Genomic DNA, 19431 nt, shown 5'->3' with positions numbered 1-19431 from the left:
ACATGGCCCTGATTCACACCTACCAAAAGGTCTGTTTCAAGCAGACTAAATGAGCCGGGTGTGAATATGACCATAGACTTGGTTGTATAACTGAAGGTTTTCTGAATCTGAATCTGTTATACTTGGCATTTCTTTATCTCATTGCTAAACTGGTTCAGCCTACCTGCATTACCTGGAGGGAAACTTTACACAGGCAAACAGTTATTTAAAATAATGTTTGTGTTGTAACTTAGGTAATATGACTGTGTCATTTAAGGGGTCATCATTTATTTAAAAAACACACGATAAGTTATACAACTAAGTCTATGGTCATATTCACACCAGGATCCTTTAGTCCGCTTGAAACGGACCTTTTGGGTAAGTGTGAATACAAATCAGCGGACTCTGGACTGGACCAAACAAATGAACCGAGACCACCTCTGCAGCTGGGAGTCGGTACACTTGCTTGGTCCGAACCAGAGTCCGTAACGAACCCTGGTACGCTTCGTGTGTCCTGTGAATGCAATCTGAACCTTTTCTGAACCAAATGCAACATCTGAGCGCCTTTTTGGATTAAACAGGCTTCCGTTCCATACACACGAGGGGGATCTTTTCAGGACAAAAGTACCTTTTAATGTAATCAATATCTTATTTTTCCCCGCCTTTGAAACCATCAACACACAAAAAGCCGACATGTGTAGGGCGTCCCGCATTTAATTAACAGAAATAATGTCCTATTTTACATTGTGTAAATTCAGAATAATTCCAAATCTAACGGAAAAAAAATAATTTGCCCCGTTCAACACACTCTTTAATGTTTAATGTTTAAATTATATTAAGTTCGTTTAACTTCACGGCCCCCAATGCCGAAAAGTTAAACGAACTTAATATAATCCATTCGCTAAGCAACAGTTTCATCTGCAAAAGCAAAACAAAACAAAACAAAACAAAAAAACAAAAACGAAAATGTGCATTAATACTAACTGGTATATCAAGAGCAAAAAAGTTACAAAAAAATGTTGTGATTGGTCATCGGTCATTTCATTCATTCATTTCTATTTCATACCAAGTATGAGCCGTGGATCAACGTGGGGCACAGAGGAGACGCACTGCCTCCTCGATATATGGTCGGAGGAGAGGATATATCAGCTGCTTGACTCACAAAAATGCAGACGTCTAGGCCAAATCTCCCAGAGAATGTGCAGACAGACTTTACCCGGACTCCTACGTGAAAAAACTTCGCCAAAGATCCCGCCAGTAGTTTTTATCCAGTGATTGAGCAGCTGCAGGACACAAGTGGGTCTGTTTACAATGGTAGCCAGCTTGTCAAAAAGTGCAATGTGAATACAAACTGAACCAAGTTTTTATTTTTTTTTTAAAGGTCCGGACCAAAGCAAGTGGACTATCAGACTTTCCTGGTGTGAATACACACTATGGCAAGTAGACCACATACACAGAACTGGTGTTGCATTTAATTGCTATTTTTGTATTTATTTAAAGTACACTTTTCTCATCTGTTGCACTGTCCTTGCCTAAATGCTGCTGTAATAGAAATTTCCCCACAAACTGTCAGATAAATTAAAGGGTTATAATTTAGCTTAACTAGACTGGGATCCCTGAGCCTTCGCTCTGTTCTGTGGCTGTGGAGGGTGCACCGGGCTCTGATTCTCCAGGAAGGCATAAAAGGTACCTCTGACATGTAGAGGAGTGGAAGCAGACAAGAGCGGAGACACAACCAGAGTAACCAAAGTAATATTAATCCTGTGCAAACAGGGCTTGACAGAATATTAACACAAATATTCACATTTTAGTTCCTTGGCTGTCCACGTTTACACTACTTAATAACTTGACCAACTCCAGCTTAACATATTACCTTGTTTTAACATTCAGACTGCTGTAATGTCTGGATTTATGTTACCGTGGGACATTCATATTTTATCGTGGTTAATGTTAGGAATTGCAGCAAAGCCTTCAGGTATAGTTAGCATTAAAAATGATCCAAATAGAGCGACGCCTCAAACACTAGCCAAGAGCATTGACTGTGTTTACTAAGAGGGTCAACAGCTAGCAGCTACTGGCCTTTGGCATCACCCAACCATCAACTGTCACTCAAAGAAAACACGCCCCTGATTATAAAATAATGAAGAGTACACACTTCTGAAGCAGCTTCACTTTTCAGAGCCAGAGGTTACAGCTTGGTCCAGAGTCAGCTTCTGCAGCTATCAAGTCTTTCCACTATTCTTCATTTTCTGGACAACAATGGAGCCCACCAACAAAAACTACAATAGGTATAAAAACTACGTCTTCCGCAGACAAACAACGGCTGAGCAAATTGATGCTCTTCAAAGCTTTGAAGTGAGGGACAGCGACGTCTACCTCATCACTTATCCAAAGTCAGGTGAGTGAGAAAACCATAGATGGTCACATTATTTTCATTTGATCAACTTTAATGCCTCACGCCTGTCTGCACTGTATCTCCCTCCATAGGCACCATATGGACTCAGCAGATCCTCATCTCCATTTTTTCGATGGGCGGAGATGTGGACGAATCAAAAAACAACCTATTTCAGATGCCCTGGCTGGAGTACATGAAGGATGAATTTGACTACACCAAGCGACCCTCTCCACGGCTCTTCACTTCCCATCTCACCCCGATTCTCATGCCTCCAGGAGTGAAAGACAAGAAGCCAAAGGTCAGCCATAAAATAATGAATTATCTGAATGGGGTTTGGTATGGGAATAGCTTGTAGTGCCTCAGGTTATATTCTGACATCTTTCTTTTCTTTTCTTTTTAATTTTACCCGTTAGAATCCAAAATATAACAAATAAAAGTGCAGTGTGTATGTGTAGGCCTTCTTTGAAATAAATGAAACAGTGAAGGCAGGCCTATTTGAGTAGTATTTGACCCAATTACAGATTACTCCTTTAAAACATAGCTTTACTATTTACTTGGCTTTAAAAGTAACTGTTAGATTACAAGTTACTTTATTAGATTAATTCATGGCTATTTTACTCCAGTGGTTGCAGACTTCAGAAGCTGTGGCCACCTGCAGGGAAAAACAACCAATATGGCTGCCCTTTGTGTAAACAGCAAGCTCCTGCAATACTCCATTTATCAGCACTTCTGATTAGTTAGGCGGGTTGGGAGTGTGATGGTTGTTGATTGTTATTGTCTTCTTCATGAATGATGAATTCCTCCAAGTAGTCCTCCAAGTAGTCAGCTGAACAACTAGATGTGTGTAGTAGGTGTCCTGTTTGAAAAGAGCATTTGTGTATTAAGATGAAAGATTACAGATGACGCTCAGTCTGAACTAGCAGCAGGCCCCCACCATGCTGAATCTCACCTCTGTGGACTCATGATATCTGTGTCTCTCTCTTATGTCTTTTTTTTTTTACTTGTTGTTTTTTAATGTCAGGTCATCTATGTGATGCGGAATCCCAAGGACAACGTAGTCTCATATTATCACTTCACCAAGGGATGCTCTACCCTGCCAGATACTGGGGACTTTTCAGAGTATCTTGAGGACTACCTCAAGGGAGATGGTGAGATACCTCAGTATTAAAGATAAACCCATATTACATATATTGGTGTAAGTTGCACATTCTCAACTTTACTTTGGATCTGAATTGGAGGAAGGGAATTACAGCTTTTTATAAATAGTTTCCTCTTTTCTACGGACAAAATTGAATTGGACTCAAAAGCTGTCTGTGATATTCCTTCATTCTTCTTCTTCTTCTTCTTCTTATTATTATTTTTAAAAGGAACTAATTTAGAAGATAAAAAGTCTGGAGGTATTTCCAATTGTGGAATTTCTACTTGGAGTCAACCAACAACATAAATTCAAAGGAGCTCTGAATTTAAATGAAACAGAACATCCGTAGGCTACAACATCCATCTTTCAGGCAGATAGCAGCAACATCAGGAGTTACCAGATCAACAATTGGACATGTTGTGGGAAGAATGATTGCACTAAGGTCTTAATGTCAACAGGAGAAAACAGTGGAATATGATCACCTAGTCATTTGCTTTTTGGCAACAACAACAACCTCCAACATCCTACCAAGTGAAGAAAACACATAATGATGCTGATATGGATGAGGACAGGGATTATCCTTATCCAAGTCACTCAGGATATAAAGACTTCACAGAAGCAATTACAGAGGCTTCACCACAGTGTGCAAACCATTCATAAGACTCAAGAATTAAAAGTAGAGTTGAGGCAAACTGTTGTGATTTGTTGGTGGAACAAGACTGTAAGTCAGGATTACTGAAGTCATTAGGAATTATCCTAAGAGGTTGTAGATGGTGAGACAGTCAGTCTAGGCCAAAGTGGTGAACCATCATATCCACAAATGTTAAATACAAATGTTAAATGTTGAAATACCTTCTATCATTCTGCAGTTATAGGATCATCCTGGTTTGACCACATCAAGGCGTGGTATACACAAAAAGACCAATACGACATCCTCTTCCTGAACTACGAAGACATGGTTTTGGTAAGATGGTGCTGTTTCCATAGGAACATCATTAGAAAACATTTGTGTCTGTCCCTGGCCAGAGGTGAAGATCTTATTTCTACTGATTTCTTCTGTTTTAGGACCTGAAGGGAGAAGTGGTGAAAATCTGCAATTTCTTGGGTAAAAACCTGAGTGAGGCTGATATCCAGAATGTTGTAGAGAAAGCTGTGTTCAAGAGCATGAAGACAGACTCAAAAGCCAACTACGAGTTTTTGGAAAAAAGGAATATCTCAGTAACTTTCATGCGCAAAGGTAAGGCAGCATAGCAGCAGCTCTGTTGTACAGAAACATGTAAACAGATATCAGGAAAGGTTTTGGTTTTCATTACAGGTCAGATTGGTGACTGGAAGAACACTTTAACTGTGAATCAGAGTGAAAGAATAGATCAGCTCATCAAGGAGAAACTCGGGGATCTGCCTCTGAAGTTCATCTACGAATAAACAGCCACAGCAACTCTAAGATGTCAATGTTGTAATGCAGTGCTTCACAAACTTTTTTGGTCATTCCCATTTAAATAAAGGGGAACTTTCAAGCCCCACTTGCCACAACCACCCCAACAAAAATACTGAAAAATTACACACTTTTAAATTTATTGAACTAACACAAACACATAACAAATAAAAAGTCACCACATAATACCAAATAACACAAAGTCCAAAAGAAAATAAAAGTGCAGCTGTGCCATCACTTGTGTCAAAAAAACAAGTCAAAAGTACAGAAAATAATGAAACCTAAGTGAATATTTCCTGCATAAGTGGCTGCAATGAGTTTGTTTTCCACCAAGATCACATATTGATATACCATCCTTAAGGCGTGTGACTACATGTGCAACATCTGTAGGGTCCAGGTATCACCTCATATTACCAGTAGACGCTGACCCTGGCCAAATGCAAACCTCCAGCAACTAATTATCCCAACCCAAACAGTTAGCACTTGGCTACAACCCGACCTGCTATTGTGGTCTAAGCTAGAGAATGTAGTCCATTTTATTGAACTTACGGTCTCGTGTGTTGAGCTAGAGATAGAGCTAGATATCAAGAGATGGCAGCAGAAGCAGCAAGGATAGAGTGCTCGCATGTGGCTAGTGGAGCTGCCATGGATTTGTGGTAAAATCCAGCATTGTTCTCCTAAATGAGCTGGGCTTACGTGTAAAAAGTCAGAAAGTGGCGATAAGCAACATGTCCAGAGCGAGGAAGTGAATGGCTGAATGAACAAGGCAAAAATGCACCACAAGATTCAAAGATGAGAAATAAAAACTGGTTTTGTCAAATGTCTGGCTTCAGTCTGTTACTTCCTACTTTTTTCCTGCTCAAAATCATCTTGTTCAGGCAATGGACCTTCAAACTTTAAATGTTCCTTTTCTTTTTCCAATGAGAACCTAAATTGAGTTGTGTGATTTCGCAGAAGTTTTGTTTAGAAAGATAGACCTAACCAAGCAGCAGTTGCACACACATATATAAACACTTGTGAACTTTGTAAAATTATAGCAGGGAATTTCATTCAAGTAAAACAATTCATTCTTTCCTTTCCTGATTCCTTTGATTTGGATTTTGCTATGGGCATTGGAGCTTCTCCCAAAACACCCATTAATATGCTAGAAATAAAACATAACTACCATGTTAACAAAAACAGCTATATTGTGGATGTGTGCAAACTGCTTGTGTTCAGAACCGATAGCAACTTGCAAAAAAGCATGACATCAGACCTTAGAGTTGTAAGACAACATGACCATTTGCCGCTAGTTCACCATTTTCAATAAACTATGTCAACTCATCTCTGTGACTGGGTGTTGAAACCACAGGAATGTCAAATCCATAGAAATAGAAACCAACACAACCGAAACATCGGCTCAGTGCGACAGTGTGCAGTCAGAAATGCAAAAAGTAATCCAGCAACCAGAGCCACCTCTCAAACACAAGCACTGGACCACCGTGGGAAACCAAAGTCATATCCGCAAAGCACATAATAAATTGCATTCAGTCCTACCAAACCAGTCTGCAGCGAATCTTTCTTCAGGGATCAGACAGAGATGATCAGTTTCTTGTTCTCCATCAGATCCAGTTTTCAAGTTCATTTCTAGTAATTTCAATCCAGATGAATGAGACCAGTAGAAAATCCATTTTGCAAATCCGGGAGCAAGAAAACATCCAGTGGGAAGGACGCATTGATCTGTCCATCCCCACTCTTGGTGTGATGGACAGATCATTGCATTAAAACCCCATTCGAGATTTCTTCTTCTTTGGTTGTGATGCCTGCGACAGCCCCTGGCGGCCCTGTGAACTCTGTGAGAAGGATGAAGTCTGAGATGAACCAATTGAGGGGAAGACTTCCTTGGACAGATCCACCCTCAAGCTCCTCTGGGACTGGGAGCTGCGGAACAGAGTGGAGGCTGTATTTGGGTGCACAGGGCTTTCATTCTCCGGGAAGTCATTATGTGATGGGACCTCCTACAAACATAAGAAACATACATTGTGAGGATTAGACAGTCTCCGTTCGAGTCCTTCTGGAGCTCTTTCTTTTAAAATGATTGCTCTCCCTCTCCTCATTTCCTCCACCAAAGTGACAAGGTCGAAATGCCTATTTTGGAATGTTTACTGCATTTACTTAACCAGTTTGACAGATTTTTTAGGGCCGATAACGGTACAGATTTGTTAGATCAGCCTTGGCCGATGGTCAGTACGTGTTGCAGATTTCTGCAACACGTAGCCGATATTTGGAGCTGATGCTGCTTTTTCTCAATCTCACAATGATAATAAATGTTACAACTCTCAATTTAACCAAATACACAAACATTAATTTAACTCAAGGAATATCTAACAGTCTTATGCATACAAAATAAAAGAGCACATGCATTTTCCAGCTTCCAGCTGCATGCACTCTGTTAGTGTAATGTATGGGCAGCACAGCATGCTGCCTGTGGATGTCGGGATAAAAATATATATACAAAACTGTGCGAACATTTTTGGCAGGCAGGAATGCTGTAGTGCTTTTAAAAATGTAAGTGTTAACAGTTTATTTTCATCAATTAAGAAAATGTAGTGAATGAACAGAAGCCAAAATCGACATCATATCAATATTTGGTGTGACCACCCCTTGCCCTCAAGACAGCATCAATTCTTCTATGTACACTTGCACACAGTTTTTGAATGGGCCATACCATCACTGTTTTTCTTTACATTTTCATTGTTTTTCCTTTACACTGAAGACAGTTCTTAATGATCTTGGCTGTATGCTTGGGGTCTTTGTCCTGCTGTAGAATAAATTTGGGGCCAATCATACTCCTCCCTGATGGTATTACAAGATGGGTAAGTATCTGCCTGTATTTCTCAGCACTGAGGACCATTAATCCTGACCAAACCTCCAACTCCATTTGCAGAAATCCAGCCCCAAACTTGCAGGAACCTCTACCATGCTTCACTGTTGCCTGCAGACACTCATTACTGCAGTGCTCTCCAGCCCTTCAGTGAACAAACTGTTGACTCATCAGTTTCTTGGCCTAGTTTCCACGTCAGAGACCACTTCTGGCCAGAATTCTCCAGACAGTAGATGGGTGTACCAGGGTCCCAGTGGTTTCTGACAGTTCTGAGCTGATGGCACTGCTGTACATCTTCTGATTTCTAAGGGAAGTAAGCTTTATGTGTTCTTCATCTGCTACCCTTTCTTGGCTGACCACTGTGTCTACAAAAATACAGAATTTGTGACTTTGTGCAAGTGTACCTAGAAGGATTGATGCTGGTTTGAAAACAGTGGATAGCAACGCCAAATATTAATGTGACTTAGATTTTTCTTTTGATCGCTCACATTGCATTTTGTAAATTGATGAAAATCATTATTTATATTTTTGAAAGCATTCTTATTTTTCAGCATTTTTTCCACACCTGCTGTACTGTAACAGCGAGTGCACCTGCGTATAGGCCAATACCAGTACCAGTAAAAAGCACAAATATCGTCCAGATTGCAAGTTAGCATCACACATAACCATTTAAGAAGGAATAGTTTACTTAGCTGCTCCCAGAAACCACAGTGACATCTTGTGATCACATGTTACTATAGTTAGCTGAGAACCAACATGACACGTTACTGAACAGACTACATTCCCTCTTACCTGAGGTGCAAACAAAACACTGAGGATGTCATCAGCTGGACGTTTGTTCCTCCTCTGACTGGCTGGTGGGTTGGGGCTGTGTGGTTGGTTTACAGACAGACTATGTGGTCTGCTGGGAGTCTGTCTGTCACCTTGTTCACCTTGAACAACTTGAGGTGTGGTGGCTGGTGTGTGATCCGGAGTGTCCATTTGAATAGTGGAAGGTGTCAGAGCTCTTTCCCTCTCGTGCTCCCAAAAATCCAACTGTGACTGTGTCTCCTTATTTTCGGCGTCTGACCATGCCCCCTGACTTGTTGCAGAGGACCAGCCCGTTGAATCAGAGAAATCATCCAGGTCTGTCTGGTAGCTGACAGATGAGGTAAAGCTTCCGGACAGATCCAATACACTGCCAGCAGCTCTCTTTGCTTCCTTTTCCTTCCTCCTCTTCTTCCTCAGAGCCTGTACCTTAGCCTCCCTGTTCATCCCTAAATGTTCAGTCCACCACGCCCGCCACGCCTCCTCACTCTTCCAGGAGAGGGTCAGACGCTGACTCAGTGGATCAGTCCAGGCTTCTGTGTCCACCTGGTTTGTCAATGGCACAATATCTGGAGTTCTGAGTGAGGCAGACACAGTGCTGTGAACCAGCAGCGAGCGTCTAGACATGCATGACCTCAGGACTTGCCTCAGGCTTTGCACACACTCTTCTTCTGACACATCACTGGCATCATTGTCAGGCAGATGGAACAGACCTTTTGTTTCGATTGTGGGGTGCAGTGAGCAGTGTGGACGAGGCTTTTTTTCATTACATTTCTGCATTAGTTTCTGGAGCCAGTGTTTCCACATGACAAGAGCACTGCTGCTGACTTTTATTGGAATCGGTCGCTGAGATGGGCTGACGGTCACCTCCTCTTTGCCAAGATTATCAGATTTACCTTTAGCCACATTATCATCTTTCACACCTTCATCCAAACTGCTCATTTCATCTAGCTCTGGCTCGTCATTAACAATAACCGGCAGCTGCAACTGCTTTCGGTTTTTGCTTGCCTCTGAAGACTCACAGTCAGAGTCAGAGTACACGTTCATTGCTCGTTGATCTCTTTCTGTTTTTTTCGCAACAACTCTGTGCATACTGAGACTCTGAGTAGGCCTGACTATGCCCTCATCACTGGACGTGTCTGAAAAAAGAGGCTGAGAACCTGGTGGAAGGTCTTCCAGCTTCCTCCCTGGTGTTGCTTCCTCTGTCAGAGTTGACTGTGGCAGTTCCTTGGCAGCTTGTTGCAGCACAGGTTCGTCCCTCGCCGCTGGTGGTCGGGACATCTCGGCGTCCTGCTGCTCGGGCTCAAGTATCTGATAGAAAATATCTCCTGCCTCTGTAAGCTGTAGGATGCACATACACTCCTGACCACCTCGTACTGCTTTCTTCTGAATACAAGCAATGCCTAAGAAGACAGATAAAATATTAGTTCTTGTGCGGTTTGTCTTAGTGCTGTTTTTTTTTTTACAGTGCGGTCAGAATTAGCAAATCCAATATTGTTGAGATCTTTGTGCAGTGCACTTGTCCATTGGTTGATGGTCAATAAATGACTGTTGATAATTGCAGCTAAAATGCACAACTCAAAATCAAATAACTGATGAGCTCCCAAAGAAATCAACTAAACATTTTAACTACCAAAAACGTATTATCTAGCTGTAAAATATTTGCACACAGCCCATCAAGTACCTCACGGTCACAACTCTTAACCTACACATGACATAGTTAGTCGACAAATCTAAAAGCAGTCTGACACAGAGATGTATTTTAATATGTTAAAAGGATGGGATTTGTTCTGTTCTTCCCGTAAAGCACCGACACAGATTTTGAAGGAAAAAGTTCTCCAGTGCATCATATGTCAAGCCTGTTAATTAAAGTTTTATTCTGGTTATGGTTACTCTTCACTTAAGTTTGTGAATGACACATACTCAACATGTTGTTTGTTACCTGCGGCCGGTGAAGACAGTCTATTGTTTGCATTGCGCAGGCGGCGAGGGATCTGGACTGGGAGGTGTTTCAGGCTGTCTCTGGGTCTGAGCAGAGCCTGAGGAGGACCTCGACTGAAACAGGCCTGTGCTCTGCCTCCTGAAAACACACACAGACACCTACATTTAAAACTAAAGAGTTTCGGATTATAAAAGGGATGACCCGATCAAGTTTTTTTGCCCCCCAATGCAATGGCAGTCTGTTAATATTGAGTATTGCCTGGGCTGATCTTAAATAAACTGTCCTCCCCTCAAGATACATGAAGGGTTTTTACTTTCTTAATGATTCTACCAAATGATGTGTGCACTATGCAACTGTATTATTGACTGTACTGTACAGAAAATAGGACTGTCAATGCTAATGTACTGGTGAGGAGAGGGTAACTCTTACCTTGCCACCAGAAAATCTGGGTTATGTACACCAGAAATGTGCTAGTCTAACTCTGCAACCCTCTCTGAAATACTTTGGTCCTCGATTACACATTAATCGAAAAACATTTCTCTTCTTTTAAATACAGCGTTCAGTTTTTGTTATTGTTTTGTACTGTATTCGTTTTTTTTTAGTCACAAATCAAATGAAATGATGACATTATACCACCACTTCCAAACATCCACATTGCATAATTTTGTAGATTTCTACCTGACTGACTTCATTTTCCAGAGTAAAGTACTTCCAGGGACCACATGTGTTCAAATGATTCTGGTTTCTCTTCTTCTTAGATTTTTGTCAGCTTTGACGCTAACCAACTGCCATTAAAACAGAAGAGGATAAAGACGGTTTGACAATACAGGGACGTGGTTTGGGTTTATGGCCTAAAAGACCTGAAATACATATAAATAACTGAGAAAGATCAGACTTGTGATCTCGAGCGGAACGTCCCTATTTTCTGTGCCCAGCCCCTCTTGTTGACTGACCTGAGTACTGCAGCATTGTGATTTCCTGAGAACTCTGGGAGCCAAGCAGGACCTTAGTGGTACTTTCCCTGCCTCCTGTCGCCAAGCCAGAGGATGAGGAGCCAGGAATGACGTGACAAAACACAGGTGGGGACTGCATCATGTGATCCCACTTGAGCATTGGCACGCATGGAAAACGCTCGTCCATGATGTAGGCAGAGTACTGACAGGCAGACAGAGAAAGAGAAGTCCGATGAAAGGGAAAAACTGCTTCAAACTTTTCATCACACCCAGCAGGATGTGTTAGTGAACACATTTAGATGTATACATAAAAAAAAAAGTTCTAAATGCTTCTCTTTAAAACACCATCACATGAAGTGTTACTCCCTGGGATACTATTGTTAATATATAATGTCATTTCAAAACCTTTTTTCCCCTCATTACCCCAACCAATCATCTGTGCCAACGCTGGCATCTAGTGGTGAAATTCAGGTATTTAACAGAAAATCTGAAAAGCCTGGGGTTGGCTCCGTCCCCCTCTTGGACGTGAGTGTCAAGCATACAGCCTGCAGGTAAAACCCCAGAACGTCATTTCTCATTGTCTCGTGTTGTTAATGGTAGTTCTCCCAAATTCAAAGGCAGGAATCGCTTGGTCACAAAGGACTTTATGTGTGCTTCCAGAAGCACCTTTGTGAGGACGTATTTTCTTCTCAACTGATAATGAGTAGGGAAGTATGGGGCTACAGTGGTTTTGTTACTGCATGGGAGGCTGAACTCACACCTGTTACCTGCTCACCTCTAGTGCAAAGAGGAGGATTACCTACCCACCTGTGAAGTAAGAGAAGAGTGGCTGGGCTACAACTACACTGCTAACAATTACTGGTTTCATAAAAAACGCAGTAAAATTCCAGATGGTTAGTATTATCAATTCAAAACTGTATTAACTGTGTCTGACTACTATGTAATAATTCACGGTGATATGGCTCATTTCTGGAGTCACTCGCTCCCTTAGACGCCGGCACGCATGGGCAGTTTGATCTGAAAACCATGAAAACATGGTGGAAGGCACCTGCGTGGCATGGGCAACACTTCTAATATGATGAGCCATCTCCATGAACACCACCCACAACTACACAGCGAGTGCAAGTTAACTTGTAGCTGAATGCATGATGTGGGGACAGGGACAGTGGACAATGTCCTAGTTTGTCTGACAAACGTTCCTGTAGTTCATCAATAAAGGAAACTGAAGACTTAAATGTTGCCTAACGTTACTCCTATAAAAATCCATGCTACTGACACGACATGTACAGCAGCAGAGCAACATGTGTTTCCGCTGTGAACGAACACTGCCACTTAATTACGCATGTATGGTCTGTTTCTGCTCTGGCCCTTCAGTAGCTCCGCTTCGAATAAGAATATTCAAATATGCCTCGTACGGGGATCTTTAAAATAAACAATAAACAAACAGTAAATTTTGAGAAGAAAACATTCCGTGTTAAAAACAAATCCTAAAAGAAAAACTGAAACGTGTTTTGGTTTCACAGGAATGACGTTAATGTGTGTGTGTGTCAATCAGATATCATCATTATTATCATTATTAAGTTGGCGTGCAGCAGCTAAATCTGTGATGCTATGGCTACTACATCCTCAAGTTCATCGTGCTTGTTTTTTTTAATTTGTTTTTCCTTTTTTCCAAAATAAAATTTAGTTAAATTATTTCAGTGTGTGTATGAGTAATTGTTTTGAGCACATGTCTCTCTCCGAATGTGAGTAACTGAGTGAAGATTACAGTACCTGTGTGGTGATGAGGTGATGGAAAGAGTGAGTTTCTCTCAGATATCGGGACAAGACGAGTCTCTCCCCGCTCCGACAATCTGCGGTGCTGCTGATACGAAACAGTGTATATCCTGAGGCTGGATTTGCCTGGAGGTGAAGAAGAGGAGGGGGAGATAAAGCATGGGACCAAAGGTTATGGAGTTTCCCTGGCAACCTACCTGACACATGTTGGGATATTTCAGTCTGCACATGAGTGGAGTTTCAACTATCACCAGAGTTACACTAACTGAAGTTAGAGAGCTTTTAAACTGTGCAACAACACTGTCGTACCAAAGTGACTGCATGTGCAAGATGGGTGATTCTTTATTTAAGGGTTTTCCAAACTGAAATCAAAGAACAAAACTGAAACGCCTTCGTTCCCACAAGCTCCACTCACCCTGATATCTGTGAGCTCCACCCCTGTCCTGTCTGCGTAGAGCATCACCCTTGGGTGAGCAGAGAATTCGCACCATCTCCAGGATGACTTGGCGTTGAAGTACAAGTTGCTGTCCTCCACACGAACCTTCTGCATCCTGATTGGTCAGAGCGTAACCTTGGTTCCAGATGCACTTGTGCCAACACACTTTGGACAGATGAAACCTGAGTGTACACCTCCGTCCGTCAATAACCTACTCACCCTTTGCCGACAGTCCACAGGTTTGCGGCTCCACTCTCACTCGCCACGAGAACTTCTCCCAAAATATGAGGACTGTCAACACACAGCAGAGAGGACGCTAATGAAACACCTGTTTCTTCAGCTGCAACATTTTATAGCATTGATTACTACTTCTTTTCTCTAACCCCTGAAGCTGTCACTAACCTGACACTGATGCAGGTTGCCATCTCTCTGGTGTTGACCGCCTGGAGTAAACGTGGCTCGTTGCTTTCACTGAACCTCCAGACTCCACAAAGGTAATCTGACCGCACACCAACGCAGCCTGTAAAACAACAAGTGAGCATCTTTAAATATCTTCACGACCTGAAGGTAAACCACAAAAGCACATTAGATTGGTGAAGTTGCTTCATAATATGCTCATGCTCTTACCTTCGTTGAAGAGGGACGTGAAGCTGATCTGTCTGATGGGGGCTGTGAGCTGGAAACTGAGAGGGTCGTGGCTGCTGGTGTCCACACAGGAAGTACCCCCTTTGTGGTGCTGCAGCTCCACTTTGTGGAAGGCTGATGTACAGTGTTAAGAATCAGAGCTAACACAAAGCACTGAAAATCTCACCCGTTTACCTCGCCTGTCTCATCACTGAACCTCTTCACAAGAATTCTTACTACCCCTTTATCAAAAAACGTAACTACAGCCATGAACAGGGACTGTTTTAAGTGAAGGGACAAAGGTGCATTTTCAGTATGACCAGTAAATTCCTCCAGGTTTGAAATCCTGTAAACTAAGAATGCTTTCAAAAATGGAAGTGTTAATAGTTTATTTTCATCAGTTCACAAAATAGGATGGATTTTTGGCTGCAACTCTTTTCTTGTTTGCTCACATGGCATTTTGTAAATTGATAAAAATAAACAATCATTATTTATAGTTTTGAAAGCATTCATTCTTAGTATCTATTAATCTAATATACTGACTAGGGATAAGTACCTCAGAAATCCTCACTATACAAAAACCAAACTATCCCCTTCACTGTGATGTGCAGGATACTGAGGCAGTCTAGTCCTTGTTTTCTGGGATAGAGAAGGCAGCCATGCAGAGAGTCGCTGCTATCATTGTGTGAGAAGGGGACGAATGCCAATGCGCCCCCTGTGGCTCTGTCAGAGAACACCAGGCGCTTCCTTTGCTCCCTCAGCTCCTCTTGCAGCAGAGACCCCAGCAAGTCGGGAGGGATGTCGTGCACCACGTCGGACAGCAAGCTGCTGTACCCATTCATGGCAGGACAGTTATATGACTTCAGACATCTGGGAGGAAAAACAAAAGAGTAACGATTAACGCTAGGAGTTCTTTTTCATTTGATGCCTTTCCAGAAAATGCACGCTTTAACACCAAGAAGGCCCACTTACAATTTAAGCTTTAGTCTGTCGAGGAAGGATTTCACTCTCCACATGCTGACGGATTCGCTGCGATATTTCTGAAAAAGAAAAAAACAAGTCAGTCATACCTAAAGTTCATGACAATAGTTGAGGGTTGGAACGTGGATTGAAGATAGCCTTCCAACTGAGCTCTCTCTTCACCACGACCTTTTAAACGCCCTCCCTGATCTGTCTATCACTCTCCCGCTCCATCCTATCCTCACTTGTGAACAAAATCCCGAGATACTTGAACTCCTCCACTTGGGGCAGGACCTCCTCCCCGACCCAGAGTTGGCAATCTAGCCTTTTCTGACTGAGGGCCATGATCTGAGAGTGGGAGGTGCTGATCTTCATCCCAGCACATCACACTAAGCTGCAAACCGGCCCAGTAAGAGCTGAATTTTGTAATTCGATCAAGCTATTAGGACCACATCCTCCACTTCAGTTTCAGACCTGTGTCTTCGTATAGCTCCATGGTCCTGGGTGAACATCATCTTATTTCACTATGTACTGCACCTGACATATATGGTTGAAATGGAACAAAAACTGAAAAAACTACATCAAAAATGGAGCATCACCAACATTTAACCCCTTTATTGACCATGGGGGACTTGCGTCTCTCCCTCATTTCACACCACTAACAATTCACATCAATGTAACTAACTGGATGTTCTGTCCCCATCTACCTGCATTGTCTGAGATTCAGTTCTATGATACCTCATGCAGATTCATTTTCGTGTTACCTCTATAAATATTCATTCATCACCTTCTTGATATTTCCTTATTGAAATAAAGCTTAGATGAAACACTGGATTGAAATAATTTCTCATCTCTTCCATTTTCTTTTTTGGAACAACAACCCGTGTGTGAAAGTCACCTAAGACCAAAGAGTGTAATTCATAAGTACTATATTTTATATTCATATTTTTGTCTGTGAAATCAAAAGATGATGTCGTTATTTCTTTTGGGTTGAAAAAAACTCACCTCTTTCTTTCCTGGTTTGAAGTTGAAGTTTTCACCCAGGACATCACTCATGCAACTGAATGCATCTTGAGAGTGATCCACGAAGAAGTTCTCCATCTAAACACAGAGCAAACAGCTGTGGCTGGAGAGCACTATGGCTGCTGAGGAGTCTGATCTGATTGGACGACCACAAACCCCTTCAGCTAGGTTATGTACAACTGGTTCACTCACGTGTTCTGTGAAGTCCTGCACATCTGGAGGTTTCGGGGGCCAAAGGAAGGCTGGAAAACATATTCACAAATCCTTTATTGAGGTATACATAAAATAAAATAAATATAATGCAACTCCGGAAAGATGCATTCAATCATGCACCAAAGGGTAGAAGATGTTGACATTTTACACTAACTTATTTTCAGTGTGTTTAGTGTTAAGTCTCTTATTCTATCTACCACATCTGCTTTTGGTTTGTCTCTACATGATCCGATAATAACAGATGCAACTGATTAGTCTCAAAAACTGCATAGACTAAAACTGTAATCCTCTCACAAGTTTTTTATATTCATCTTGATGTCTTCATCTGAGTCTTGGACCTGCTTCAGAAATCCAAATCTGAACATGAAGTTGACAATTACAAACCAAAGCAAGCTTTTAGGAGACTCACCCTTTTTAGGAGATAGGAGGGGAAGCGGGACAGGCTCGGTGACGCGCCACGTCTCCCCTCTAACCTGATGCTTGGATGTAAATGTCCAGCTGGAGGGAAGCCCGGAGACACTCTGAAACCATTAATGAAGCCGGAGATTAGCAGTGTCTGACAGGGCGGGTAGAAGTGAATGCAACAAAAGATATTAACCAACAAGAGAGTGACATTTCTGCACAAAAATGACGTCACAGATTTTCACGAAAGCAGACAAATGTGTGGGGCGGCTATGGCTCAGTAGGTAGAGCGGGTTGTCCATGAACCGAAGGGTTAGCAGTTCGATCCCCCGAGTGTGCCATATGCCGAAGTGTCCTTGAGCAAGATACTGAACCCCCAGTTGCTCCCAGTGCAACTGGCCCTGGTGTGTGAATGTGTGTGTGCTTGTGTGAGCGAATGGGTGGATGTGTCTCTGACTGTAAAAGGGCTTTGAGTACTTTTGAGTAGGTAGAAAAGCGATATATAAAAGCAAGACCATTTACCATTACAAAGAGATCCCAATCAGAAATATTATTCATTATGTGTATTTATTGATTCATTCAAGAAAATTAATCATTTGTACCGGTTGGGTGCCAATTCTTTTAAGCAGTACTGGCATGTTTTATTTCTGTTCATTTACAATGACTAATGAGAGGTTCAGGAAGGTTTTGAAATTCATTTAGTTTTGGTGAAAACCCATGCACCCTTAAACTCGATCATTATCTCTTCATTAAAATGCCTTGTTTGACAGTGTGACTGATTTGCCTCCCGCTACCTCAGTAATGCACAAATGGGTCACACAAAACGTTAGGCATCATGAAAAGCACCCATAGTATGTCATTTTTTTTTTACTTTAGGATTTCATCAACTACAGCAGGAGTATAACTGACATATATAACTGAGAGGTAACTGACTTTAGTTCAGGGGCTAGTACAGCCTAAATTGATCTCTAGGGACCAGACCATTAACCTATAAATCATGACAACTCCAAATGTGTCCCTTTGTATTAGTGCAAAGAAGTACGTTATGAAAGTGCTTACATTTAATGAATGGCATCATTAAGCATGTAACGAACAAGCAGACAGGTGCAATTTCTGTTTCCGCGCCCCCTTGAGATCAAACTGGGCTGTACGTGGCCCCTAAACAAAAAATGAGTGTCTACATGATCCGATAATAGCAGAAGGAAGAGTCTCGAAGTCTTTCTAATTTCCTTTTGTTTTAACACTCAATTGTTCACATCTGCACATTGGTGAAGATATCGATGGCCACTACATCAAGCACAACACTTCTTTGAAGTAACTGATTAAGCAATCAAATACTGGCGTGTTTATTGAAGTCTGAACCTCAAATCAGACAATCTAAACATCGCCAGCATGTAAATACTGCCGTCATCTAACGTATCTTCTCCCCTCTATTCACAGACATGTGACGCTGTAAACTATTAACAGCAGACCCACCTCAAGCCTCACTCCGTTGTAGGAGCCCCAGTTTCCGGCACAGTGTTTCAGGTTCGAGTTCGGCGGCCCGCAGTTGTAAAAGGAAGGAAAAAGCTGAGGTGGGAACTGGTAATCCATGTCACGCATAAAAACAAGCAGTTTTTCTTAACTGCGTGTGCGTCTTGGTCCTTCGCTTCCTTGGTGACTGGTATCAAGCCTGGACATGTTCTCCCGGCATGTAAACTTATGTTATGCTAGCTCCACGGCTCCAATATGTCAACTAGCACCAATAAAAGCGGGTTCTGCTCCCCTAAACGTCATGACACGCACTCGGCAGCACTAATGTATAAACTGGAGCTTGCACAGTTGTCTGAAATGGACAAAAAGTAAAGTAAAAATATCCTAAATATTCAGCGAATCACCGTACACGTGCAGACTGCGCATCCAAGAAGCGGAAGTAGATTTAGATCGTGTGATGCTTCAAAATATCAGCAACTATAATCATTTATTATTATCATTTAAAATATACATTAAAATAGCAATTCTTTCCGAAGAGCGTAGAGTATTAGGTGGCATTTGCTTGCTTTGCAAATCAACACAGCGCAGTATTTAGAACGATGATTACATGATCATATGCGGTGAATGAAGAAAGATTCTGGCTATACATTTCACTACAGAGGGCACTTTCTGAGAAAAGCTGGCTGCAAGAAAAAAAAAGAGAAAAGAAAAAAGAAAAGAAAAGAAAAGAAAAGAAAAGAAAAGAAAAGAAAAGAAAAGAAGAACCACTCAATGAATAAAATCCGAATCTACTTTATTATGAAGGACAATGGCGCATCCCGGAAGCTTTGTTGTTGCCGTGATCGCTATCTAGGAACACGCCTTCTCACATATCGCTCTTGCAACGTTTCAAAAACAAAAGTCATTCTTATTAGCGCACTTCTGAAATTCTCAATAACCTCATTATAACTGATAATACTATTACAAACATTACTAATGTATTATTATTGTTATTATTTTTTTATAATCATAT

The 19431-nt window shown here is 41.7% G+C and overlaps 2 protein-coding genes across 2 annotated transcripts; one reads left to right on the top strand and one right to left on the bottom strand.

Moving 5' to 3' along the window:
• The first annotated feature begins 2127 nt into the window (after positions 1-2127).
• LOC124996971 (amine sulfotransferase-like) lies at positions 2128-4956 on the top strand. The gene is made up of 6 exons (XM_047570417.1): positions 2128-2377; positions 2467-2672; positions 3396-3522; positions 4382-4476; positions 4578-4749; positions 4828-4956. The coding sequence occupies exons 1-6, from the start codon at positions 2239-2241 to the stop codon at positions 4935-4937; spliced, it is 849 nt and encodes a 282-aa protein (XP_047426373.1). The 5' UTR covers positions 2128-2238; the 3' UTR covers positions 4938-4956.
• Positions 4957-4964: 8 nt separating this feature from the next.
• On the bottom strand, positions 4965-19317 carry taf1c (TATA-box binding protein associated factor, RNA polymerase I subunit C). The gene is made up of 15 exons (XM_047570416.1): positions 18423-19317; positions 16954-17065; positions 16524-16573; positions 16314-16409; positions 15321-15388; positions 14965-15218; positions 14352-14483; positions 14127-14244; positions 13944-14015; positions 13704-13839; positions 13286-13414; positions 11513-11714; positions 10560-10697; positions 8603-10020; positions 4965-6944 (listed from the first exon to the last, which is right to left on the bottom strand). Exons 1-15 carry the CDS (start codon positions 18546-18548, stop codon positions 6708-6710), a joined length of 3288 nt encoding a protein of 1095 aa, XP_047426372.1. The 5' UTR covers positions 18549-19317; the 3' UTR covers positions 4965-6707.
• Positions 19318-19431: the final 114 nt, after the last annotated feature.

The sequence above is a fragment of the Mugil cephalus genome, chromosome 19 (genome assembly GCF_022458985.1).
Source record: "Mugil cephalus isolate CIBA_MC_2020 chromosome 19, CIBA_Mcephalus_1.1, whole genome shotgun sequence".
Classification (NCBI taxonomy): Eukaryota; Metazoa; Chordata; class Actinopteri; order Mugiliformes; family Mugilidae; genus Mugil; species Mugil cephalus.
The sequence above is the reverse complement of the archived record's forward strand: the minus strand, read 5'-3'. Positions and strand labels throughout refer to the sequence as shown.

Bases quoted from the DNA above. Each gene is read 5' to 3' on its own strand.
- LOC124996971 (XM_047570417.1), top strand. From the start codon at position 2,239: ATGGAGCCCACCAACAAAAACTACAATAGGTATAAAAACTACGTCTTC. The intron at 3,523-4,381 runs GTGAGATACCTC...ATCATTCTGCAG, and splicing joins GGACTACCTCAAGGGAGATG to TTATAGGATCATCCTGGTTT. The intron at 4,477-4,577 runs GTAAGATGGTGC...CTTCTGTTTTAG, and splicing joins ACTACGAAGACATGGTTTTG to GACCTGAAGGGAGAAGTGGT.
- taf1c (XM_047570416.1), bottom strand. From the start codon at position 18,548: ATGCGTGACATGGATTACCAGTTCCCACCTCAGCTTTTTCCTTCCTTT. The intron at 16,574-16,953 runs GTGAGTCTCCTA...TATGTTTTCCAG, and splicing joins CCTCCTATCTCCTAAAAAGG to CCTTCCTTTGGCCCCCGAAA. The intron at 15,219-15,320 runs GTAAGTGGGCCT...TTTTCCTCCCAG, and splicing joins GACAGACTAAAGCTTAAATT to ATGTCTGAAGTCATATAACT.